The sequence below is a fragment of the Oryzias latipes genome, chromosome 9, assembly GCF_002234675.1.
Source record: "Oryzias latipes chromosome 9, ASM223467v1".
Lineage (NCBI taxonomy): Eukaryota > Metazoa > Chordata > Actinopteri > Beloniformes > Adrianichthyidae > Oryzias > Oryzias latipes.
The window spans coordinates 5,309,177-5,335,903 of record NC_019867.2 but is presented as its reverse complement, the minus strand read 5'-3'; the positions used below and the strand labels follow the sequence as shown (position 1 = coordinate 5,335,903).

Below are 26,727 nucleotides of genomic sequence, written 5' to 3'. Positions count from 1 at the left end.
TAACCTAACCTAACCTAACTTAACTTAACTTAACTTAACTTAACTTAACTTAACTTAACTTAACTTAACTTAACTTAACTTAATTTGATTTAATATAATTTAATTTGATTTTGTTTGTATTTACTTTATCTTTTTTAATTTTGTTTTAATTTATTTTATTTTACTTTATTTTATTTTATTTTTTTATGGGCGGGACTTTGACGTCGACAAACCATCCCTCATACGTCATCATTCAAACTCCTGTGCGAGACGAAGCATATTCAAAGTCAGAGTCCAACAAGCCTTTAAATATGTCTTGTGTGCACTTTCAAAAGGTATTTAACCTTCTCTTAGTGTAATTGTTTTGTGCGGTTAAGTGTTAAACTCGTGGTTTACTCGAAAACGACTGTCGGTTCAAAAGTTCATCACAAATGAGCAAGAAGAAGCCATGGTGGTTAGCTAACAGCTAGCTTATGTCCTAGCTTGACGGCTAAATGTTAATGGCTAACATGGCCAAAGCTTTTGTCTGTTTAGCTTCTGCTGCGTCTGCTGGCAAACTGTGGTGTTAGAAACATGACAGGCAACGAGGAAGTCTGATTAATAAGGGAAGCGGAGGAGGTTGGAACGAAACCATGCAACAGACACAGACGCCTGGACTTAATGTCTGAGCCTCTGACTGCTAACGATCTAGTTAGCACATTGAAACGCGATTGGTTATTTCTTTCTTGAGTATTTGGATCATCATTCTTTCTGCTGTTGTGTGAGAAAGAATGGAAACAGAGAAGCAGAACGTGTATATATTTGTTCGTAAATCGATTGCGGGACTTAACACTAAACTGTCAGCAGTCATAGTACACACATTTAAGCTTAAGCAATGAAAAGCAGTAATGTTGTATTTTGGTTGGTGTTATGCAATGTATGATTAAAAACTCAACATAAAGGTAATGATTTCACAACGAAGTTTAGGGCCTTATGTTTTGATCGTTGAAGTAAATGACACCAGTGTTAAAAGATCAGCATTGACTAGGTTTAACACCAATTAGGCTGATCTTCACTTAACACAATTGATATCAAAGCAATGAACCCATTTTCCTAAGGTATTCACTTGGATGTTGGCTTTTCGGAATGTTTTTGGCAGGTGTTCCTGTTAGAAGTGTTTCATTTTTCCCTTTTATTCTTTCTTTTTTTTCCAATGTCTATATAAATAAATGTATAAATAAATACAAATGGGTATGTTTAATAAATAACACCAGATCTGCAGAACTTTGACCATAAATAAGGTTGAAACTGGTGTTTAAAGTTCTTAAAAATGTGTTAATTAGACTTTTAATGCTGCTTTTCTAAAGTTTTCATGTAGGAATCCCTTTTTTATGAATACACACTCTAGTAATGTGAAGTGTTTCATAACTAAGCAAAGTTAGTTGGGGTTTTAAATCATATATCTAATAGAACCTGACACTAATGAATCTTAATCAATTTAGTATTTTGCCAGTTATACCTACGCCCAATTAATACATGGAAAAAAACAAATGGCTAATTAAATAACTCTCTTCAGGGAGTTCTGCTGCATATTAAATGTCTTTTGCCCTCAGCTTTGGTGATAGTATGGATTCATTATAAATTATTTATTATTTGTTGATATTGGGATGGCACAACCAGTCACACCATTTTTAAAGCTTTTGTCATCCAATTATGACTCAAAATGTTATACAAGAATAAATACGGGAGGAGTCCATAACTTATTTTTTTGTCACACGTGAACAAAAACAAACCAATTTATTTAAAATTAATAAAACTTAAATAGACTAAAAAACAGGAATATTCAGATGAAAAAATCTTAGTAGTTAGTGATTTCCAAACTCAACAGTGAAATTGTTTAAACAAATCTGAACTTTAACAGGTTTTTGGATCAAACCAGAAAAATCTTTTTCTCTCAAAAAAGCACATTTTGCATGTTTTTCTTTCTTTTTAAAAGGCATCTTTTAAAAAAAAATGATGGCCCTTTAAAAAAAAAACTGGAAGTGCAAAGGCTGCGTCTTAAAGAGCTGATGTCCACCCTAAATGGCATGATAAAGCAAGCTAGGTCAACATTTTTTCATAAACTTATTTCAATGAACAAAAGAAACCCCAAAACTCTTTTTAACATCATAAACACTCTTACATCACCCTCCTCCTCTCAACTCCCCAATCTTTCTCAATCGGATTGTAGCACTTTTCTTCAGACCTTCTCGGCTAGGATTTCAGATGTTGGACATAACATCCCTCATTTAGTCGGTGCTCAGCCACCTCCATCCCCTCAATTCTCTCAGACTTGGTCTAATTTTTCTCCAGTCACAGTGGAGGACATCCATTCTTTGCTCGATAAGATCTAGCCCTCATCTTGTCCCCTTGATATAATTCCAACTCCTATTTTTCTCCAAGTGTTTGAGTGTATTGGTGCTGCCGTGGTTGACCTTATACATTTCTCCTTAACGTCTGGATCCGTTCCTTCCTTTCTGAAGCACACTATAATAAATCCTGTGCTTAAAAAACCTAACTTGGACCACTCTGATCCAAATAATTTCCGTCCCATTTCAAAACTTCCTTTTATTGCTAAGATCTTGGAGAAGGTTGTAGCAGAGCAACTAAGGTCATTCTTAGAACAAAACAATATTTGTGACGTTTTCCAATCTGGCTTTAAAAAGAACCACTCAAATGAAACAGCTCTTTTAAAAGTTTCTAACGATGTGCTCATGGCGGCAGATTCTGGTCAATTCACCGTTCTCGTTCTTTTAGACCTAAAATCTGCATTTGATACTGTAAACCATGTCATCATGCTCGAACGTCTTCACGACTACGGTTTATCTGGTTCTGTCCTAAGATGGTTTGTCTCCTATTTCAGTGGTAGATCTTATAAGGTCTGTGTTGACTCTCTTTCTTCAGAAGCAAAAATCCTGTCTTGTGGCGTTCCCCAAGGTTCTGTATTGGGACCCATTCTATTCACTCTACATGATTCCCCTTGGGAGACTCATCAGCAAATTTTCAAATATTTCTTATCATCTTTAGGCTGATGACATTCAACTTTATTGCTCCTTTGGTAAAAATAATTACACAAATCTATCAAATCTCCTAGACTGCTTGGCCAGCATTAGAGTTTGGTTAAATGACAACCATTTACTCCTGAACCCAAACAAGACAGAGACAATAATCTTTGCTCCTGATGACAAAATTTCCTCCATCAAAAGACACCTTGGTTCACTGAGCTCTTCTGTCCAGCCCAGTCTCAGGAATCTTGGTGTCTGGTTTGACAAAGCTATGTCTCTAGACTCTCATTCGAAGCGCTTGGTCAAAAACTGTTTTTACCACCTGAGGAATGTGGCTAAACTGAAGCCAATGTTGACCAGGTCTGACCTTGAGCGGATCATCCATGCTTTTATCTCCTCTCGTTTAGACTATTGTAATTCTCTTTTTATTTGTTTTAACAAAAAGTCTCTTAAACGTCTCCAACTGGTCCAGAACTCTGCTGCAAGGCTTTTAACTGGAACAAACAAGCGCACTCATGCCACCCCTCTGCTTTTATCTCTACATTGGCTTCCTGTTAAATTTAGAATAGATTTTAAGATTCTGATTTTAGTTTTTAGAGCCCTGCACGGACAAACCCCGATCTATATTTCTGACCTTTTAACTCCCTACACTCCTGCACGTTCTTTGAGGTCCACTGAAAAAAATCTTTTATGTGTTCCAGAAACTCATTTTAAAACAAGAGGAGACCTCGCCTTTCAGGCAGTTGCTCCCCGACTTTGGAACAACCTCCCCCTGTCTCTGCGCCAGATTGACTCAGTCGAGTGTTTTAAAGCTCAAGTTAAGACTTTTTTATTTAGGAAAGCTTTTAGCTGACTTTTACTTGTGTTCACTTTTGCCTGTTTGTTTATTTCTATGCCTGTGTGCGTTTTATTGGGTATCGCTACTGATTTTATATTGTTTTTACTTTGTGAAGCACTTTGTGAGTCGCTCTCTGTGAGAAGTGCTATATAAATAAAGATTACTTACTTACTTACTTTCTTTAAATTGTTATGTCGGTGAGAGTTCTCATTTATCAAGGTTGTGTTGTCTTGAAGTTTAGTCATATCTCGACTTTAAGTCCTTGGATGAATGTTGAAATGTTTAAAGGAAGATTTTATTCCAGATGCTTTGATTTTTAGAAAATAGGCTGTACGGTGGCGCAGTGGTTAGCGCTCTTGCAAGAAGGACCCCGGTTCAAGTCCTGGCTGGGGGACCTGAACCAGAACACCATTGGGGGACCTTTCTGTGTGGAGTTTGTGTTCTCCCCGTGCAGGCGTGGGTTTTCTCTGACTCTGGCTTCCTCCCACCTTCCAAAAACATGGTTCATAGGTTAATTGGTGATTTTAAATTTTTCCGAGGTGTGAATGTTGGTGTGCATGGGTGTGTGATTGTGGCCATGCGACAGACAGGCGACCTGTCCAGGGTGTCCCCTGCTTTCGCCCGCAAGTTGCCAGGATAGGCTCCGGCAGCCCCTTGACCCCCAAAAGGGACAAAACGGGTTCAGAAGATGAATGAATGAGATTTTAATATGTTTTTAATCACTTGTTATGTGTTGTTCATCTCTTGCTCTGGCTTTTCTCTGCAGGTCTCCTCGCATAAGGACTAATTTCAAATGACCTGGACATTTCATTCTACAGTTTTATCAAAGTGAACCATGGAAAACCCTGGCAAACCGCACAGGTTCAAGCATGGGGGCTCAGAGAGGGGAGCAGCAGCATCAGACAAGGCAGAAAGTCGAAGGGTGCACGACCAGTCTCAGGGACAAGGCATGAGAGCAGCAGGGGGTCAGCACGGCAAGAAGAACCAGGGTGGCCCCTACAGGGCAAGCCCCAAAAAGGGAGGGTTCGAACCTCTGAGCTACTCCCCTGGTGGACTCAGAAGTGGATTGAGCCCTTCTCAAAGGGATGATGTCCGATGGTTTTCTGATCCTGACTACAGCAGTGGAGGTCAAGAAGATCATTGGAGAACAGGCCCTCAACAGCCATGGAGGAGAATGCAAGGAGGAGGCTTAAAGGGGGACAGGGAGCAAGGCCGAAGGGACGGCACTGATGGAAATGCTGGTAGGAATTTTAAAGACAGGCTGCTTGCTTCAAGCCAAATCCCCTCAAAAATGTCAATTTTTAGAACACACTACATTAGTGTTTACTGGTCACAATAGCTTGCAGTGCTATAAGAAACTCAATTTTCAAAAACTGACCTAACTAAACATTTAACACGTTTTTATTTATGCTAATTGAAGGAAAAAGGTGGAGAAACAAGTGGAGATTTAAAGAGAACGGAGCCGTTGCTGAAGAGGACGCAAACCTTGTGATTGAAGAGAGTACACTCTCAGTCAAAGAGCTGGAAAGCCTGCAGCAAGCAGAAAAACGGCTCAAAAAGGACGAGGTGTACCGTCTCGTGAAGGTATTTAACCCTGTCGTCTTAACTGTTTTTACTATTTCAGCGATAACTTTTGAGTTACGTTGAATAATAGGTTTTTTCCTCCTTTAACATCTGTGCTGATTGTTTTTTTTCTTTTGTCCCAATCAGAAGTCCCGCAGTAACCCTGGTGCACTTTATGCCTGTGCACTGTGTGACTTTCTCCTGGACTCTTTGTCTGATGCTTACAGGCATATCAGAGACAGGCGGCACAAAAAAAGACTTAGAGTGAGTGTTGAACTATGGAGAATCTCCCCTCCCCCTCCCCAACATCATGATTTTAAAGTTGTATTAAACGATTTTTGTTGCCAACAGGAGAGACAAGAGGAGGTGATGCTGACGGAGATTCGGCCTCCTGGTCCGGAGCAGGTCGGCGCGGTGACGTCAGCACTGGAGGCTGTCGTTCAGGAACATGGGATCAGCGATCAGGACGTTGAGAAGAGACGGTGCGTCGTCTCTGTCATGCAAGAGCTTCTTCAGTCCGTCCTGCCTGGTGAGCCACCTAAGAATAATCTGCTTAGTGAGGAAGTCAGTGTATTCCCCCAATATTATCTGTTTATTGCATAAATGGCTTTTATCAGTGCACCGTTTTTATTGATGTTTTCATTTATTTGTAGATATCAAGCTCAGGCTTTACGGGTCCTCCTGCACTAAGTTTGGATTTAAAGACTCTGATGTCAACATTGACATTGAGTGTCCTCATGTGAGTTTCCACAAGTCCAGATAAGTTCGTAAAAGTCAGATGTTTGAATCAGAATCAGAGGAATTCTTTGCAAAATGGTTGCATCGTGGACATTGTGGTTGTAGAACGACCTACCGTTTTCATGTGAGTTTTAATATTGATTTGACGTTGAATGAAGGTTTTGAAATGGACTGTATTCACAGATGCATCAGCCAGATGTTTTGTTGGTGGTTAAAGAGAGCCTCTCCACATGTCGTACGTCACAATCGTATTTAATAAACTTAAAAGTTTTTTTCCTTCTGTTTGTGTAAGAAGACCCTCCATAGAACATGCAATCTGTCACAGACGGTTCAAACTGTCCTGTTGTTTATTGTTTTCAGCTCTCTTCATTAACCTGGAAGCCGATTTCCACGCCAGAGTGCCAGCGGTCATCTGCAAAGAGAAGAAGAGGTTTGTAAGGTTTTTACTTTAGAGATTTGTTTATGCCTGTGATTTAGAGTTGAGTAGAATTTGTCATACCTTAAACTGTATAGTTTTATTTCATCTTTTTTGTTTAGTAATCTAGATATATTGTGAAAAGTTTTTAAAACGTTTCTAAGTTGATTAAAGGGAGAAGATTTGACACCTACTGATGCAAATATGCATCAGAGTACTTTGGCTCTAAAATGACTTTAATTTAGGATCTACTTGAGAACAAAAACATGAACAAATTTTTATTTCTCGTAGCTGGAAATAAATTCAGTTGTCAAAGGGTTAAGTCCAGATGTCAAGAACCTTCACTGACACGTTGATTGAACAAAACTTCTTTAAAATGGAAAAGAAAAGATCTAAACTTATAATCACTGTGACGATAACCGCGACACCGCGCCTCTTGCTGGTTCATCACCCCAGTGATAAAAAAATCCCACTCCGTCACAGCTCTAACGATTAGTCTTGTTTTTTAATCAACTAACAGTGTGAATCTCCATGTTTTGTTAACCCTTGTGCTATCTTAGGCACTGTGACCTTAGGAGTGAGGTCATTTAAACCCACTAGACAGTGCACTGAACTTTTTTCTTCAATGATTTGTGAACCTCACTGATGTCCATGGATTACATGAAATCCTCTCCACCTTTATCCACCTTTGTCATGGTAGGGAGAACACGTCAATGGTCATCTTGACCCCATAGGATAGCACAAGGGTTAAATGGGTCTATAAAGATGGATTTTCGTCCCCAATGTGCTTTTTAGTTACCACTTTGTGGGGATCTATCCAATGATGTTCAACCAAATGTACTCTTTTATTTCATATCTCTTTCATTTATTATATTGTAAAACCTCTTTGTTTTGTTTGTGCATTGTACTTTTTTTGGTGTTGTTACAAACTTTTGATTTAATGAGTAGTTTTATTAATTATTGTATTCATTTTTCATTCATTTCAAGGGTTCAGATGATTCTGTTCAGGTTCATCAGCAAAAAAAATGTCAAAAACACATTTAATATTAAGGTTTTAATGCAGCAAAACACATCCATCCATCCATCCATCCATCCATCCATCCATCCATCCATCCATCCATCCATCCATCCATCCATCCATCCATTTTCTTGCATTAGCAAAATGCCAAAAATAATAACTTCTTTAACAGATGTTGTTTGATTCAACAGTGGCCTCGTCTGCAAAGTCAGTGCGGGGAATGAAAACGCCCACCAGACCACCTGTTACCTGTCGGCTCTTAGCAGCAGGGAACCTGTCCTCCTGCCGCTGGTTATGGGTCTGAGGCGATGGGCTCGGGTATGTTTCCTGTTAACGCCCCACCGTAGCTTGGAAGCTCTTGCACGCTTCCCTTGTTTTCATTACATTTATTCTTGAATTTTTTAGATCTGTGAGGTCGATAACGCCGAGGTAGGGGGGCTGCCACCATACGCCTTTGCCCTTATGGTCATTTACTTCTTACAGAAGCGTAAAGAGCCTCTCCTACCCACTTACCTAAACTCTGAGGTGTGTTTCTGGTGACCTCTTTCTTAAACGAAGAGCACAACACGTTTTACTTCAACTGATGATTAACTCAAGCGTCTGACTCTCATCAGATTAAAGGGTTTTCAATCGGCAGACTGTCAGGCTATAATCTCACGCATACAAAGGATGGATGTGTGCACTGGACCTTCACCGGCTCCTCCAAGGAACCATCACAGCCAGCAGAGCGCTCCTCTACAAAGGGAAAGGTCATTTTACAGACTCCAGTCCTTTGTGATAAAAGGCACTTTGTTCTTAACTTATGGATTTATGATTTCATTCCTTTGGTTTGTAAAAAATGTGATCTTTTTCTGTTCTTTTTTTTTAAATTAAAAACAAAACACAATGAATAACTTTTTGACATTCAGTCAGAAACAAATATGGATGTTAATTTTCAAACTGGTGAATATTTCAGACAAAATCTACTAGACTGAAGGGTGCTGTGTTGTCCTGCAGGTCCCACTGGTGTTTACCGCCCCCCGTCCAACCGTGGAAGCAGGGCGCCTCTGGATTGAACTGCTCCGCTTCTACTCACTGGAATTTAACATGGCTGACAACGTGATCAGTGTGCGGACCGGCACCGTCCTGTCCCGGGAGATGAAAGACTGGCCAAAAAAACGCATCGCTGTCGAAGGTCAAAAACTTTCACAAATTGTTGTTTTTAATGGACAAAATCTGTAAATCCATTGTGGGGGTTATGGAAAATAATGTTGATGTTATGCAACTAAAAAGTGCAGTGGCCCTGAAGTGCAAATCACTGGAGCATAAAAGGTCCCGACAATTAAAAATGCAAAACAAATAATAATAAAAAAAAAATCAACATTACATTTAAGAAAAATTAAAACAAAATCCCATAAACAAAAACATTTCAGAAAACTAAAATAATTTCCAAAAATCAAAGATAAATGTAAAAAAAATGAAATAAAATAAGAAACTGGAAAAGCTAGGTACTATGGGACATCAGTGATTGGAATATTTATGTTTCAGTTTTGAAGAAAAGGTAGAGCAGAAGGATTTCTGAAATTTTGTTTTGATTTTTTAAAAATGTAAAGTTGTTTTAAATATTTTTTTTGCCTTTTTAAATTCTTGTTGTGTTCTTTAATATGTTTATGTTATGAACTTCAGGGCCACCGTACAAAAGCTCTAAAAGTTGCCCTTCTTTTCTGACGAGTTGAATGCAAAAAAGGAAGAAAAAAAGGCTCCTCCTTTATGACTGATTAAAGCAACCAATTTTTGTTTTTAGACCCATTTGCAGTGAAGAGAAACATGGCCCGCTCTGTAAACAGCCAGCAAACGTGTGACTACATCTTACACTGCCTCAAGACCACCTATAAGTACTTTGCTTCTCCGCTCAGTCTGCCGTCTGCCAATCACAAGAAAGAGGCCAAGCAGGAAACCGCTCCAGGGTCAGACGTGAGGAATCTGGATGAGGAGTTCCTGGACTTGTCATCTTTCAGTCTGCTCACCCTTCAGTCACTGCACACAAGTCAGCAATGTGAAGTCCAGAACGGCCCGGAGGACTCGGACTGCATCATTGAGGAGGAGGAAGACGTTGAAGAGTGCAGTGACTCGGATGAGGAAGGGGAGAAAGAAAAGGTGGACATGGGTAAAAGCAGTCTGTCGGAGGACGAGGAGGATGAAGATGTGGGGCATCGTCGGCACCACTTGGACAGCGTTACCACGGAAGATGAGGAGATTTTTGCGGTGGATGAGCCGTCAGGAGAGGAGCTCTTGTCTGATGAGGAGGGTTCAGAATATGGAACTCCCGCTTCAATGGAGGAAGATGAAGAGGATGTGGAGTTGGCACCTGGCAGGCCTTCTACTGCTCCTGTCCAAGTTAAAAATGAAAGGCCAGAAAACACTCACCAAAAACAAGTCACTTTTGTTTATAAGTTCACCCGCCAAGCTTTCACCAGAGGAAAGGTGCGTTCACCGACAGCAATCTTCCCAACCTAACCCCTAACTACTAAAAAACAATTTAGTGTGGCACTACGTAGTGCCCTAAATTTTAAAAGCAATGCAGACACCATGCTCACTGCCTTTTATTTTATTTTTTTAAGTAGCAGATATGACGTCAGTGTTTTTACAAAGTTAAAATGAGTCCACTGAGTTCTGAAGATAAAAACGTTGATGGTTTATTAAAAAAGTAAATTTAAATACCTTTTTTTAGTAAAAATTGTTCCGGCGCAATGCATTGTGGTCTCTATTTGCCAATCTAGTGAGCATTGGTGAACACTGGTTTTTCGCAGAGACTTCTGGGAAATTTCTAGGGCACTCGATGTTGAAATTGTAGATTCAGACAGCACTACGAAATGGCAAATGCACTATATAGTGCACTAGGCCTGCACAATATACCGCAAATTTATCGTTATCGCGAAATCAAGCTGTGCAATATGCATACCGCAGAAGACGGCAAAAATCGCAATAAATGATTACCTTAAATTGCTAAAACAAACTCATGGCAGCTTGAAATATTGAACAAATGAAATAAATCCCTTTATGCATTTAACCAATCAGAAGGACCCGTTTACGTCTTTGATCAATCAGATGAGCCCTTTTATGTTTGATGTTTGCCTCCTACGTCGACAAGGGTCATTTGGAGTATAATTTTTAAACTGTTGCAGTGAAATGGAAATGATGTTTTTGTTTTTTTTGCTATTTGTTTATATACCGCATTTTATATCGTTATCGCAATATTAATTACCAATATCGTATAACGCAAGTTTTCCTCATATCGTGCAGCCCTATAGTGCACTATGTAATCAGTAGGGAAGGAACTCGGACTCACAACCAGAGAAACATGTTCTAGTCTGTTGGATTTTAGGAGAGAAGTTAAACTTGTAACAAATTTTGTCCTTTCCTATTTTTTAGTCGCACGTAGTCGTGTGCAGCTTGTGCAAGCGGGATGGCCATCTGAAGAAAGACTGTCCAGAGGATTTCAAGAAGGTGGAGCTGCATCCTTTGCCTCCACTGACATCAGAGTTTGTCCGTGTCCTCGACCGAGTCTGTGAGCAGTGCTACAGTGAGTACTGTGTTATGGTTGGAACCAAAACAAAGTCTTCAAATTCAACATCTCTGAACTGAAAAATAAAGTTAAAAAAACAATTAGCTTTTATATATATACTTCATTAAATTTAAGGTTTACCTTCCTAAATATAGCCAGATACTCCAGAGATGTTTATCTGTGGGAAGGGGTGGGCGTGACTGTTTTTTTTTTTTGTCTTGTTTTTTTTTGGGGGGGGGCAGTTATCACGTTTTCTTTTGAGATTTTTTATGCATTTTCTTTTAACTCTCACAACGGACACTCAAACCTTTACTCTAATGCTAAATGTAAATAGAGACATAAAAAAAAAGAATTCACAAAACATCCCTGAGATCAAATCAAACTGTGACAAACTGTCTGCATGAGAAACGGTATGCAGCATCACTTTTTATGGAATATTCTAACCAGGGTCTGCTTGGGTTCTATAAACTTGAGAAACTGTGCTTCTTTCTAGAGAAATATTGCGCTGGATAATATTTGAGCCGCACTTACTGGGGTTTATTAATTTAAACATCATCTGGACCTGATGAGTGAATCCAAGTGCTGCTGCCGCCGCCGCCGCCGTGCTGCAGTGAGCACTAAAAATCAGAAGAGTGAGGAGCCAGAGCTGACATGCTTGTCACCGCTGCACTTGCCTCCCTGATGCTGAAGTAGTTTTAGTAGTTTCGTTACTGCTTCTGCATTTGGTGCTCACTTTGGTGCTATTTTGTGACTAGTTCTAATGTCCATTTTTAGCCATTTTAGGGTACAACAACCAAGTGCAAAATTGAAACGATGCAGTAGAAAGCTGTCTTGGGGGGTTGCTGATCCATGAATGGGTGGATCAGACGAGCGACGAACTTGGGTACAGCAGAGTTTAAACTCGTGCCTGTTCAAAATGTTGTTATCTAGTTTGCCATTTCCTGCATCTGACTTTCACCTCTCAGTGTTCGGTTCTGCTCTGCTGTGGATGACTGACACCGGTCCACAATAAAGCATGGGACTTCTTTCTAAATGGGTTGTTGTGCTCTTTAAGTCCAGCTCTTTTTACCATCAAACAGCTGACATTTACTCAAAACTAAGAAATGATTGAAAAAATTAAAGCCACAAGTAGCATTTAGCGGGCCCGAGCACGGGCGACCGCCCCGCGAGCAATGCCTCGCTCAAGCCGTTTCGCATCGCCAAAACCACCCGCTTCGTACAAAGGAAGCGTCAAGACGTCGCATTTGGTAACCCAGTATCCAAGTCACGGCCCCACGACCGCAACGTAATCTTCTGAAACTGCACAAACATCTGCAAAATGCTTCAAACAGTGTTTACTGGAGTTCCAGTCATTTTTCTACACAATTTCCAAATATTAGGCTGAATTCCTATTTTCACCGAAAGGTGGCGCTGTAGGCTTGATCAATGATAAGCAAATACAGTCAGGACCATAAATATTTGGACAGAGACACATTCTTTTTAATTTAGTTTCTGTACATTACCACGGTGAATTTTAAATAAAACAACTCAGATGCCATTGAAGTGCAGACTTTCAGCTTTTATTCCATGGGTTGAACAAAAAGATGTATCAAATACTTCCCTTAGACAAGTTGAATGCTTGTTTCTGTTAGACAAGATTTCACAGTATGATGAACTAGAACTTCCAGCTTCTCAGAACAATGATGAAGATTTGAAAGATGTTGATTTTGGTCCTGAAATTTTTTTTTCTATAGTGATGATCATAACTGCCAGTACTATACAGAGGATCAATTTAATATCGCAAACAAGAATGATACCAAGTTCTCCGAAATCCACTTTAATAGTACAAGTTTGTAGGCCAACATCCATAAAATTAAGGGCTTCTTGGAACAGTTTCACAAAGCTTCAGTATAATTGCAGTCTCAAAAACGAGGTTTAACAATGACAGGGGAGTGGACTTTGACATAGAAGGTTATGAGGTCATTTATAAAAGTAGGAATGTAAATACAGGAAATATTTTGTTTATATATATTTTTAAATCAAAGTTCTGATTAGAAAAGGTTGCAGTAATTTAAAAAAATCGATGATAAAAAAGGACTATTTGGAGAAGTGCAGAAAAAGACTTCTACAATCCATTTTTTTAGTCCCCCTATTATTAAATCATTATTTCAAACCCAGACTTTACTGAAAATCACCTCATACCAAATTATTAGGCTTTTTTCCTCATAATTCTTCTCTCCTCAGAGGACTTTGCCCCAGATGAACTGGAACTGAGCATTAGAGAGCTCATCCTTCAACAGCTGGAGGCCTTTGTGAGGTGCCAGTTTGCCGGTAAAGTAAACTCTGACTTTCAGTGATTTGGATGGATTCTCCAGACTGAATTGACCTCTGTGCATAAATCCCTTTCACAGGGGCTCGGCTGCAGTTGTTCGGCTCGTCCAAAAATGGGTTTGGCTTCAGACAGAGTGATCTAGACATCTGTATGGTTTTGGAGGGGAAAGAAAACATAGATGTAGGTCGTTTCTTTATTGCTGTGCCTTTTTATGCATTTTTGTTTTTGTGTATCTGCTTTAAATATGGTTCTGCTTTTATATTTTTTTTATTTTTACAGCAACTATAATTTTATATTTCTGCTTTTTCCACTTAACAGGATGTTGACTGCATCAGAATTATTGAAAGTTTGGCAAGATGTCTAAAGAAAAACCCAGGTACAGCATCTGATTGACAACGCCAGCAGTGGTTTACTCCCGATGCATACTTTTAAACCGAGAGTGGCTGTTACTATTAATAAAATGACTGTGGCTTCTGTTTTATTTACATTTTTGTTGTCTGACGTAATCCTGCTGAAACTCAAAATTCCTAGTGAAATTCATCTGGTTCATGTTAGAGCTTTTTAAACTCAAAAACCTGCAGGAATGTCTTCAGGTTTGGCTCTTGTGATCGATGTCTTGTAGGTATCTAAACAGTGGATGCTGAAAGTGTGAGGACAAACACAATAGCCGTGTTCATCCATCAGTAAACTTGTTTGGTTCTCTGCCAGATCTGAAGAACATCCTGCCCATCACTACAGCCAAAGTCCCCATCGTAAAGTTTTACCACATCAACACCAGCTTGGAAGGAGACATCAGCCTTTACAACACACTGGTACAGAACGCTTCTCCTTTCACCCTCATTCATGTCTGCCCCTCAAAGACCGTGGATGTTGTGTTTGAGGACTGGGGATGGATACAGACACTACGTTGGTATCAGTTTGGACGTATGCGTTACTACCATTACTGTATGAAAACGCTGATTTGAGGGCTTCGATTAGGATGTTAATGTCTTGCATTCAAGCCAAACATTTTATCTTTACAGCAATTTGGGGTGTGCCCATGTAAGAATGGGTGTGGCCAGGAGAGTAGGTGGAGCATCAAACGAGTGAAAGATTACAGCAAAAGATTCCAATTCAGCGATCAGAGTGACGTGTATAATGCTCAGAAAAAAACCATCGCTGTGGCGATGAGCTGTGAAATTTATGTTTACGTCTGCGTGTGTGAAAACGGAGATGCAGCGCAGACTGTCAGAAAGAATGAAATAAAGCATCGTAGGCACATTTAAGCACTCTCCATTCACCCTGCGATGTTGCTTCGTCACACTTGAATGTTTTAGGAAATAAATTGTCTGATTTTTTATAATTGATAAAGTACCTTGAGGCACTGAATCCATTTCTAAAGTACTGGTTTGGCACTATAGAAAATCCAAATGGTGCCCTTCCTTACTGAAGACAAACATTCTCTCTGCAGGCCCTTCATAACACACACCTGCTGGCTTCCTACGCCGCCATTGACAGAAGAGTGAAGATCCTCTGTTACGTCATGAAGGTTTTTGCTAAGGTCAGCGTGATTTTATGAATGAGTCCTCTTCTGCATGTACATCCTTCATCTGGTTTTTACACTGTACGTGCGTTTCTCCACAGATGTGTGACATTGGGGATGCTTCCCGAGGCAGCCTTTCCTCTTATGCCTACACTCTCATGGTGCTGTTTTTCCTTCAGCAGAGGAACCCTCCAGTCATCCCGGTGCTGCAAGAGGTATGAATGAGTACACTGAAAGTAGTCTGGATCTGTAAAGTTTCCTTTTTTCACCTCATTGAATGATTTCTTGCAGATCTATTTTGGAAAACATAAACCAGAAGTCCTTGTTGATGGCTGGAATGTGTACTTTTTTGATGACCTGAAAACCCTGGTGAGTATTTTGAATGTGCGCGCTCTGTTAGGGAACTGTTTTGAAAATGTTTGCGCGCCTCAGTAGTCCGAGTCGTCCTCCTCCTCTTGCAGCCCAGTCACTGGCCACAGCATGGGAAGAACACGGAGAGCATTGGGGAGCTTTGGCTCGGCCTGCTCCGCTTTTACACCGAGGACTTTGACTTCAAGGAGCACGTCGTCAGCATTCGACAGCGAGCCCGCCTCACCACCTTCAGCAAACAATGGACGTCCAAATATATCGTCATTGAAGGTGATCTTCTGCAACGTAATCAAATTTTCCTATCAGTAGCAACGCTATAAATACTATTTTAAGTTTTTTTTATATTTCAGATCCGTTTGACTTGAATCATAATCTGGGTGCTGGATTGTCCAGGAAAAGTATGATTTCTATCCATCCCTCATATTTTAAGCATGGCTGCTTTATTCAGGAAAGTCACCATACGTGTTTTTTTTTTCCATCAACAGTGACCAACTTCATCATGAAAGCCTTCATCAATGGCAGAACACTGTTTGGTACTCCGTTTCAAGTGCTGCCTTCAATCTATCCCTCCCACATGGTCAGTAGCTGCACTCTAAACATCACTCACTGATTTTAGTGTTTCTAACAAAAGCCATGATGGTGGATATGTCTTTCATTGTTCAACAGGAGTACTTCTTTGACCCCGAAGTGCTCACTGAGGGTCAAGTGGCTCCCAACGATCGCTGCTGCCGAATCTGCGGGAAGGTGGGCCACTTCATGAAAGACTGCTCGATGCGTCAGAAGTGAGTCTCGTCCCAAAACATAGACGGATTCATCCATATATCAGTGACAATGAACTTTTTTTTTTCTATTATTCCAGGTCCAGGCAGAAAAGGGATTCGGAAGAAAGGCCTGAAAACCTGGATGGAGATGAACCCAGAGTTCAGTTCAGAAAGAGGAATGACCGCCACAAGAAGAGGGACCCACTGGAACAGCGCTGCTGCTTCTTATGCGGCTCAGCGGCCCACATTAAGAAAGACTGTCAACTTTACAAAAACACTGCAGGTTCCAGAGGAATTGATCCTTTTTTTTAAGAAATAATAAGACAACTTTTAAACTTCATCCAAAGACAAATATTTTGCTTTTAGCGTTTTAGCGCTCTGCCTTTATCAGGCAGAAACATCACAAGCAATGGAGTTTGGATATTGTTCTGGAACATTTTTATTTTTGGTGTTTGTGCCCCTTTTTAAATTTGAAACGTTTTAAATCAAGTTTTTATCTTCTTTTTTAGTCTTTCCTTTGAGTGATATAATCCAAAAGTGCATTAAAGTATTGCTTTTTCTAACTCTTTAACTTTCATTGGTAGGTAAACTAAAGAAAGAGAGCGGCTCTCCTGCCTCTTCAGCCCACTTCAAGACTCTAAGAGCAAAAGAAAAGCAGGTATGTTTTTAGTTCTATTAAAAGCATAAAGAATCTTATCTTTTAGCTTCGGTCCTGTTTACATTAGTTCTCATCTTTGTAGGGTTTAGTCATACAAGAAGAGAAGAAGAGAAAGCCAAAACATGTGGTATTGAGTCCTCAAACGGGTATTCATACTTTTCATACTCTTATATTCTTATTTGACTTTATGCTGTTTATTTGTGGTCTTCGCTATATTGCAGTTCTTTTTTCATAGTCTGTGTTTTTTTTGTTTTCTTTGTGTGATTTTGCATGCTTTTCCTTTCCTTTTTTAACAGCGCACTTGAGTTCATTTTGCCAAATCTCCATTCATCTTTAGTCGTTCACAGATACATAATACTAAACTTTCTATTCAGCAAATGTTTGAACTTCGAGAGTTTAGATGAGAGAGAAAAGTGTGGAAATGTTAAAGTCTCTCTGAGAAAAGTGTTTAAGTGAGTAGTGAGGGGTTCTACAGCCTTACAATGTCTAGAATGATTGTAATAATTTGCTGGTTTTACCTATTTTAGGTTGTCTTTAGAACACAACTCTCACGATAAACGAGGGACAAACTGTATAAATGTTCGTATTTTGAAAGGTCCTTTTAGAGGGTTTTATTTTTTTCTTCACTTCAACTATTTCAGTTTCACAACACAATCACAAAATGCTAATGAGTTGTTTTTGTTCCTTTGCCTGTGTGTTTATCTGTTATTAAAGTTATCAAAAATAAAGCCTCTTTTCATTCATTTTGTGGACAGTAAAGTTAGAGCCTCTCTGGTGTTTTTCAGGCAGTTTAACCAATTGAGGCGTGGCTCGGCCCGGCCACAGGAGGAGCCCAGTGGAATAAACAACAGAAGGTTTACCGTCCACAACTTCTGTTCTCCTTCGGCGGTGGAACTCCTGGAAGTCCAGAACACCTCCAGTTTGGTACCCCCGGGCCGGTGGGGACCCGTTCAAAGCCAAAGCCGGAACAACCTGACTTGAAGCCAATGAGGGCCTTTTTATGTTTGTGCCGTGCCCCCCCCCCCTTCAGGGGAGTTTTTAAAGGTTTTCTTTTTAACAAATAATGTGCATGATTCTGCGTCTTTGTTCAGTATTCTGTCACATCTAATGGAAGTTCATTACATCGAAGTCCAGATCTTGGCAACAATTGATGAAAAAAGAAGTGTTGTGGGGTGAAGAAGACATGTAAACTTTATCCCACGGTGAGGGGATCAGTTTCTTTTCAAAAGCTCTTTGATTTTTTAAAATTTTATCTGGACACAACCGTTCCTGTCGCGATGCACTGTTTCTCAGCTGCCAGCACATGTTAAAGACTATGCATCTCCAAATGCTGCAGAGTTCAGAGGGATTTTAGAGTTTACACCGGGGTTTTTAACGGCTCTAGATGATCATCTTGCACTGGTCCAGCTGGTGGCTTGCACTGCTATAAACACTGCAATCACTCATAAACCTTGAAATCTTGTTTGTACTCGTGACAGTTTGGTTGTGTCTCAAAGACTCCCTTCTTTCTTTGGAACTGACTGCTGTTCTTTGTGGTGATCACATTTTCTTTTCATGCCAGCGTAGTTTTTTTTTTTTTTTTGAGTAATGGAAATGAAAATTTTAGTTTGGAATTATGGAGCTTTCAGAAGGGGCCTGCTTGCCATCTGTTTTGTGTGTCAAAACAGGAAAGTGATATTTAATCTGAGTGTGGATTAAACTAAAGTTTAATAAACTGGTGCTTAATCCAGATTTTGAGTGTTTTATTTATTTTTTAAAAAGGCTACAAATATGAATCCTATGCAAACAAAAAGAAAGGGAGCCGGTTTAGCTCGTGCTGGTTTGCGGCGCCTTCCGTCCGTGAATCCTGGGTTCAACTCCGGGCTGCTCCCTGTTCCCTTCTCTACCTCTGTGCCGGTCCCAAGCCCGGTTGCTTTGAGAAGGTTGCGTCAGGAAGGGCATCCGGCGTAAAAAAAACATTGCCAAGTTTACCACGCGACTCGTTCGCTGTGGCGACCCCTGATGGGAAAAGCCAAAAGAGAAACATGCAAACAAAAAGAAAAAAAGGATTAAAGTATTAGTGACTATATGAGTAAGTCAAAAGGGATCAAACCTTATATGTGCTTTATTTTAATTTTTATTTTATTACTGCAAAACACAGACTGTTTTATTTTTTTAAAATCCTTTTAGAGTTAGGGCATTCATAGCTAATTAAGGAGTTTTCCAGGTTGTTTCCGATTGCACCGCCTGTGTTCAAAGCAAAAGGGTCAGAGAGGTTATGTTTTTTAAAAGAAAGGTCTAAAGGTATTAACCTGTTTTGCTGTTAATTTTGTACACATCAGATAAGTAATTTATATTCGTCAAATATATCCCATTTTAAAAAAACGATAAACAGCAACTTGATTACAGTCTTTGATTAATTTAAATACAATTCTCTTTTAATGTTTCTTTACATTATTAAAAGAAATTAACGCTATAAAATTTATTTCTTAGCCAATGTTTAGATCTCTTATTTTGAAACTGAGCTCAGAGGCAGCTACAAACAGTCTTCAATTTGAATATATATCAAACAGTCTGCGGGTGAATTTGGAATCGTGAATTAACAGCAAATCTGACAATAGCCATTTTTCTCCTGTTGGTATTAAAAAGCGAATAATTTCACGGATAATTGGTTTTTCAAAATAAGACAAAAGGAAGCGCTTTAAAGCAGCAAATCGGCAAAGACAAAGCAAGAAACATAGTGATATATTTCAATAGTAGTCGCCAATTTTGCTCATATTTTCTGCTTCTACTGTTCTGGTACCCTTTACTTTTGTCCAAAACCGAGAATCCTCTTAGATCAAATCTAAACTATTTGTCTATATGCATCAAAAGAGGTTCTTCAGCTTTTCCTTTTTTTCCAGGTTGCAAGAGGGGTGTGGCTGTGATGTCACGAGTAGGTGGAACATGATGTTCTACTACTACAAAGCGAGCCTGTATTTAGGCTAATCGTCTCACAAACATATTTTCTATGATACCTGCCCCTCAACTGTTTCTAACAGAGCTAGCTGACCCTTTAAATAGTTAGAATTTGCTGTGAATAAGCAGAAGGCCCGAGACAATGATGTTACGTAACCCAGCATGAGTTGCGTCTCTCATCCTCCATCGAAAGGAAAACAGTATCTCATTGGACAGTGCACATGCCACTCTTAAGTAATAGCCAATCATTGTAAGGCTCATCTCTAGGGGGTGTTGCCTTATTTTTACGCGCTTGCGCAAGTCTGTGTTGTGATTTTGACAGTTTCAACATGTCTGCCTCCTTAGTGCGAGCGACCGTCCGAGCGGTCAATAAAAGAAAGATTTTACCCACACGAGCCGCGTTAACATTGGTAAGATGGATGTTTTTGGGTATATAATAAATATAAGACTTTATCTGTTATATTTTTGGTTTATTATTTTGAACGGCAGGTTCATAAAGAGTGTTGTTGTGTGGTTGTTGTGTAAGGTGGCTAAGTTAGCTAACTAACTGTCGGTTGGGTTGACTTTCAGCCCTTTAACTGGGATTTTCATAATAAACAGCCTTTTTTTCTCCCTGTAATGTTTATTCACGTTAAGATTGACTTTTTTTTTCTTCTTTTTGATTTATTTAAACCCAAAGGAATTGTATTAAAAGGTACACGATGATATTGGTCGTAACAAAGGTTGTTCTTCTGCTAAAGCGTCTGTTTGGTAATTCGTCCTTTCTGTCAAAGTTTGCGTTGGAAGAAAAATAATGTACAGTAGAGTAGCCTTACAAATAACAGATTTAAAACTTTTTGTACAATTCTGACTCACTTTTGCACGTTTGAGATTCAGAAACGGCTGCAGTTACTATACCTAGGGAGCACATTTTCTGCCAAATGCAGCATATTTTCTTATAAATAACCATGTTTATATAAACACAAATAATGATTCAAATTTAATATATCCTACATTTTGCTTCCCCAACAAGTTATTAGAAGTTTGGGAATTTTATTTACTGAAACGGACAGAAGCAGCTGTAAACAAAACTCCCTCTAGGGATTTTTCTTTCTTTTCTTTTTTTATTCTTAAATTTCTTTAATCTATTTCATTACTTCAAAATAAAAAAGCATTTTGTTTAATTAATGAATAATTTTTCTTCCTGAGATTTTCTAGGATACTTTTATGGGGAAAATCATAGAAAAACAACAACGATTAAATTAACAGAATCTGCACGATATTTAATGTTATCAGTTTCTGCAAATTAATGCAGAAATGTTTCTTCTGGCGTTCAACAGCATGCACAGGAATTATATATTCCAGTAACTTTTCAGTAATAGGTATTTTTTTAAGGCAAAGTCATGTTTTCTACATTGTTCTTTACACACCTATTTTGTGCTGAGTTAGCTGCATAGCAGCTATTATCCACCTTTAGGCTCCGGATGATGATAATCTTCTGATTTGTGTCAGTTAAGTTTAAGAAACAAATCAAAGGTTCAAATTATTGACGCCACTTTTCTTGGTTTAAAGCTGAACCAAATGTGTTACACCATCGAATCGTTGGATCGCTGCTGCTTACGTTTGCAAAGGTTTACATTGAAAGTGTTTCGCTAAATTTTAATATTGTTTAATGACATTACACCAGGCTTAGTATAAGCCAAATATTCCCCCCCCCCAATTTGTTACTTGCTTATTAGTTAATTAAAAAAATGTTTTTTTAATTTGTTGTTGTTATTTAACATAAACCATATCGAACCGTAACAAAACCTAAAAATTGAGATTTGCATCAAATTGTGGGGAAAGTGAATTGTTGCTTCCCTGTTTAAATATCCCATTCTTAAACTCCTCGTAGTGTCAAAAATTTGGGTTTGGTTTGGGGTAGATTTTTGATAACTTGGTGTTGGATTGTCAAATATATTTCATAGTTCAAGTGAATTTTGCTGGTCCAAATGAAAAGAAAGTAAAATGCATAAAGTGTGTGGTAGTGGTCATGTCTGGCTTTGATAAAGATGTTCTGTTGGTGGATATCAGCTGCTCTGTCGCTGTTGCTGTGAGATAACGTGTATTTGGTCGCCTGTGTTGATAAAATTAGTTTTCTTGTTTGTGGGTCGTGACATAAACAATATTGAGGCAGCTGTGTACTGTGCATGTTTCGAGGGTCATTTTCTGAGGGTCATCTTTTTCTATCACCGTTGATTACCTATTGAAAATTCTGTATTTGATGCTGTTTGTTCATATTACACATTTCAAATTGGATTCAACCTAAAAACAACATCCGGCTGGAACTCGGGACGTCCTGTGAATTTGGATTCAGCACACAGTTGATCACTCTGTACGAACTTTAGCGGATTTGCACCTTGTTGCTAATCCTGTTCTCCTTCTGCCAGCAATTTGCTGGTCCAAACTTTGGGATTGTAGTTTTCTCTAGCAGGATACTTTCAAAGAAATGGTCGGATAGTCATTCGCATGTTGTCAGTCTTCCAATGTAAAAGGTATCATAGCAGCTAAAGAGGTGCACCCTGAAATGAAGCACATTCTCTTGTTTCTCCGAGTTCATTCTTTCTAACATCCACTGAGCTGTCACAGTTGGAAAAATACATTAAAAAAACACCCTGAACTCTGTGTTTTCTGTTCCTGTAAGGAGTAACTTCTACTTTCTGTTGTTTCTTCTTTAGACTCCAGCAGCTGTGAACAAGATTCGATCTCTGCTGCAGGACAAACCAGAATATGTGAGGATCTGATATGACTGTTCTGCACAAAGTTACTGTTAAGCTGCTAAAATATGACAGTCAATATTTAAATATTTGCTATTATGCTTTGACTTGTGTAAGGGAAATATGCTTCTGGTTTTATTTAGATTCTTCAAGAAAAATATTCTTTTAGTCAAAGTTTTGTGTGACTTTTGAAAGATAAGAGCATAGCAACAGCAGCACATCTGTTACTGGGTTGCAGCTTTAAATGTCAATGTGCTTAAAGACCGAAGGAAATGAGAGGCTTCACACAGAGGGGAGGAAGCCTGAAATGTCAGCAGAGAAAAGGATGGATTCTGACCCACTCATAGAACTTTTACATGTCGGAGTGTAACTAGATTAGTCTCTTTTGGCAAGAAAAAAAACTGGAGAATATTTGTTGGGATGTTTAAATGTAATTTTGTTCAAATTTGTTCCAATAAATCCTTAATTGGCTTAAATGGACCCTCATTAATACATTATTTTAGTTGTTTTATTGTCCCGTCATTTGTAAAGAAAAGTAAAAAGACAAAAATGGACATGTGCTTGGTCTTTCCTTAGCTCGGTTTGAAAGTTGGGGTGAGAACACGTGGCTGCAATGGACTAACGTACACACTGGACTACACAAAACAGAAGGACAAATCTGATGAGGAGGTGCTGCAGGACGGTAAGGACCTTTCTGGATCCTCTAATGTCATACATTAGTGCTTTAAAAGTCTAACGACAATTTAAAAACAACCTTACATTTTAAAAATCAAAACCAAAATGTACTCATAAAAAATGAAACGACTATTATTATGGGACATCACTGATGGAATGATGACATTTGTTCAGCTTTTCAACAGAAAGCTATTTGGCAGGGTGGTCTTTTCGTGCAGAGGATATTTCTTTAAGCTTCTGGACACAGAAGATCAACTCTTCACCAGAGTTTGGGGGAAGAAGCATCCTTCTGCTTTCCCTCTTCTTCAAAGCTCAAACGTAATCATTCAGTCACGGATGTCTCATCCCAAATACCTTTTCTGGTGTCCTGATTTCATTTGTTACATTTCATTTCGATTTCTGGAAATCACTTTTCTTTTTTGAAATGCCTTTTTTTTCAGCGTTGGTTTCTGACATTTTGGTTTGGTTTTTAAAATGTAACTTATGTTTGCTATTTGTTTTTCTTTTTTTTAATTGTCGTAATGATCTTAATATGTTTTTGCGTTGAGGGATTTGTTGGTGTGATTTGCACTTCAGGGCCACCGTACAATATGACTTATAATACATGAACAAACAGTTCATGCATAATTTCCAGTTTTTCCTGCAACTGTTTAATCAAACAAAAGTCAAGCTAATTTAAATGACCTGAACAGGAGACGGGTAAGAACTTGTCTGTTAAATATCTCTCTGTTTACACGCTCTCCGGCTAGCTTACAGCCCCTCACATTCTCAACCTAATATTACCGGTGCAAAAGCAAACGGCGAGAAATATTGGAGCTATCCAGCGGTACAGTTTTGAGCCAGATGGCAGCTAAAACGAGGAAAACAAAGGATCTATTTGTCTGGAAGTAGATGCATCGGAATGGAGCAGAGCAGAGAGCTTGTTGTCTGTTCCTAAATCACAATGATTTTAATAAAGAAATACTCAGAAATGCAATTTTTAGCTGAATATTAATCAGAGAAATGCCTCAAGAAAATGTTAAAAACACCAAAAGCATGATATTCATCAAAGTGACATTTCTGGATTTTATTTGTCTGTTAAAAGTGTTTTTTTCAAACCTCAGTGGGGTTTCTAAATCCTACATGATGGCATCTGACATGGATATAAAAACGCATCAGCTGTAATGGTGCTGTCCTGTTTTTGTTTTTCTTCCTCTTATGTTTTCAGGTGTGACGGTGTTTATTGAGAAAAAGGCTCAACTGACCCTTCTGGGAACTGAGATGGACTTTGTGGAGTCAAAGCTGTCCAGTGAGTTTGTCTTCAACAACCCCAACATCAAGGGCACGTGCGGCTGTGGAGAAAGCTTCAACATATGAAAAGCTCCTCCCCTCCATCATGCCACGCCCTCCCTGCACCCGAGACACTGCCGACGAGGAAATGTGCTGACCCGCGGACACGGACAAGCCCCAGCTCATGCAGAACGCTCACACATGCGTACAGTAAAATCCAAGTTTGCCTATTCTTAGCCTTAAAGGAGAAATGGAAACACCCTTATCAAATCCGTTTAGTCAGAAATAAGTTAATTCTTTCTCCTGTGATACTGACAGATGCTATTTTTGTTCTAAACTCTGCATCATAAAGAAAAAACACAGAAGAAAAATGTTTTTAATGAAGAGGGAGTTCTATTTTTACACATTTGTGTAATTATTTTCTTAGCCCTTCAGCCAATTCTTTACAAAAAGAAGAAAGAAACATGTTGATGGTTGTAGGTCCACATCCTGAGGCGGAGCCACATCAGCTGTGAAGGAAACGCTCTGTTCAACAGGTGTAGTCAGGCAGTATTAGGCAGAAAACCAAGGGGGGGTCTCAAAGCTGTTTTACCTCTTAGTAGTGGGAAAACTATATTTATCTGTGTGTAAATACGATTTGTAAATTCCTTGACCACCACATACGCACAAAGAAAACGCAACAACGCACAAAAGAACGCTACCCTTCATAAAGTACACAGGTTAATAATTCTTACTTTGCTTCTTTAAAGTGAGAGTTTTGTGTTTTTAAGGACTTCTGTGCTTTAAGGATTTGTAACCTGTGCAATATTCCTCTGTATATATGAAATAAAAGCTAACGGAAGAAATGTGTCTCTTGATTCTGGTTCTTCTGTTTGCTTCGGAATCTTGACGTCATGGGAGGCAGCGGTAGGTATGGAGTAGTAAGGAGTTTTTGTTTAAAAAAGAATAATTCCAAAAAAGACGAGGCTCATAAACAGGAATTCAGTGGGATTAAGGAAATAAAAGAGAAACGTTGGCCAACAATTATAGAAAATTGTTTAAAACAGAAAAAACACCTAAATAAATGAAGCAATTGCATTCTTTTTTAAATAACACGTTTTTTTTAATGCTAAATTTAATTGAAAATGTTTGTGGTGGGACCAGTGATGGGAAAAGCAGTGATGTCAAAAAATAAAATTAACCTACCAGTTGTGAGGCTTTGAAACCAATAACATTTTTTTTATAACTCAGTCATAGACACGTTTAAACCTATCTGTTTAAATGTGCTTTTCCAAATCTCAACTTTTCATCTTCTGTTATCTAATTTAAATTTTAATTATCTCAATTTATGTATTGTGCTTAAAAGATATTGTGATTTTATTGTGTTGTAATTTTGAATCTGTAAAGTGTCCTTGAGTGTTTTGAAAGGCACTTTTAAATCAAATGCAATATTATTATATAAAGTGCTGCACAACAAAATCTGTCAAATTATGTAAAAACACGAGAAAAACAATACTGATTGAAAGGAAAAAAATGAAAAAGCAAATAGCAAATCCAGCTGTTAGCCTGTGAAAAAAGTTCCACATTTTGGTGCAGCAAAAGCTCTCCCTTATTTAAGTGTAGTATTCAGTTAGCATACTTGGAGCCGGTTTAGCTCGTGCTGGTTTGCGGCGCCTTCTGTCCGTGTAACCAGGGTTCGACTCCGGGCTGCTCCCTGTTCCCTTCTCTACTTCTGTGCCAGTCCCAAGCCCAGTTGCTTTGAGAGGATTGTGTCAGGAAGGGCATCCAGCATAAAACATTGCCAAGTTTACCATGCGATTCGTTTGCTGTGGCGACCTCTGATGGGAAAAGCCGAAAGAGAAACAACATTCAGTTAGTATACCTCCTACACTACACACACACATGGTCTTGCTGTGTGTGTAGTGTCCTGCCATACTTAAATATAATGAAGTAAACTTAAAGTGTACTACCTTTTGCGAAGGACTTTCTTTCACCTTCAGGTTCAGTCTGAAGTGAGGAATCTGCAATAGTTTCTGCAAAGCAGCCCTCGGTTCCTCCACAGGAGCATCTGTTTGATTAACAACAGGGCATCAAACCATGTAAGGATTTTACCCTTGTGCCATCTTGTGGGGTCAAAATGACCCCACCCTTACATTGATGTGTTATTGTTACCATGACAAAGGTGGATAAAGGTGGAGAGGATTACATGTAATCCATGGACACCAGTGAAGATCACAAATCATTGAAGAAAAAAGGTTCAGCGGATTGTCTAGTGGGTCTAGATGACCCCACTTCCAACGTTGATGTGCCTTGAATAGCATAAGGGTTAAAAACAATGAATAGTAGCCTCAAAAGTTTAAACTTCATTCTAAAAACACCAGGAAGTCAGAATT

At 39.0% G+C, this 26,727-nt stretch overlaps 2 protein-coding genes across 2 annotated transcripts; both read left to right on the top strand.

Moving 5' to 3' along the window:
• Positions 1-218: 218 nt before the first annotated feature.
• Positions 219-18,470, top strand: zcchc6 (zinc finger CCHC-type containing 6). The gene is made up of 29 exons (XM_011478857.3): positions 219-314; positions 4,607-5,081; positions 5,261-5,424; positions 5,551-5,667; positions 5,755-5,932; positions 6,057-6,142; positions 6,325-6,376; positions 6,502-6,571; positions 7,766-7,892; positions 7,980-8,099; positions 8,189-8,323; positions 8,571-8,748; positions 9,358-10,037; positions 10,986-11,136; positions 13,342-13,428; positions 13,509-13,609; positions 13,748-13,805; positions 14,138-14,241; positions 14,880-14,969; positions 15,053-15,166; positions 15,243-15,320; positions 15,413-15,590; positions 15,671-15,718; positions 15,806-15,897; positions 15,987-16,102; positions 16,180-16,364; positions 16,666-16,739; positions 16,822-16,885; positions 17,525-18,470. The coding sequence occupies exons 2-29, from the start codon at positions 4,676-4,678 to the stop codon at positions 17,539-17,541; spliced, it is 3,870 nt and encodes a 1,289-aa protein (XP_011477159.1). The 5' UTR covers positions 219-314; positions 4,607-4,675; the 3' UTR covers positions 17,542-18,470.
• A 1,483-nt stretch (positions 18,471-19,953) lies between these two features.
• Positions 19,954-25,202, top strand: isca1 (iron-sulfur cluster assembly 1). The gene is made up of 4 exons (XM_004072142.4): positions 19,954-20,086; positions 22,373-22,426; positions 22,988-23,093; positions 24,294-25,202. The coding sequence occupies exons 1-4, from the start codon at positions 20,006-20,008 to the stop codon at positions 24,440-24,442; spliced, it is 390 nt and encodes a 129-aa protein (XP_004072190.1). The 5' UTR covers positions 19,954-20,005; the 3' UTR covers positions 24,443-25,202.
• The last annotated feature ends 1,525 nt before the right edge of the window (positions 25,203-26,727 follow it).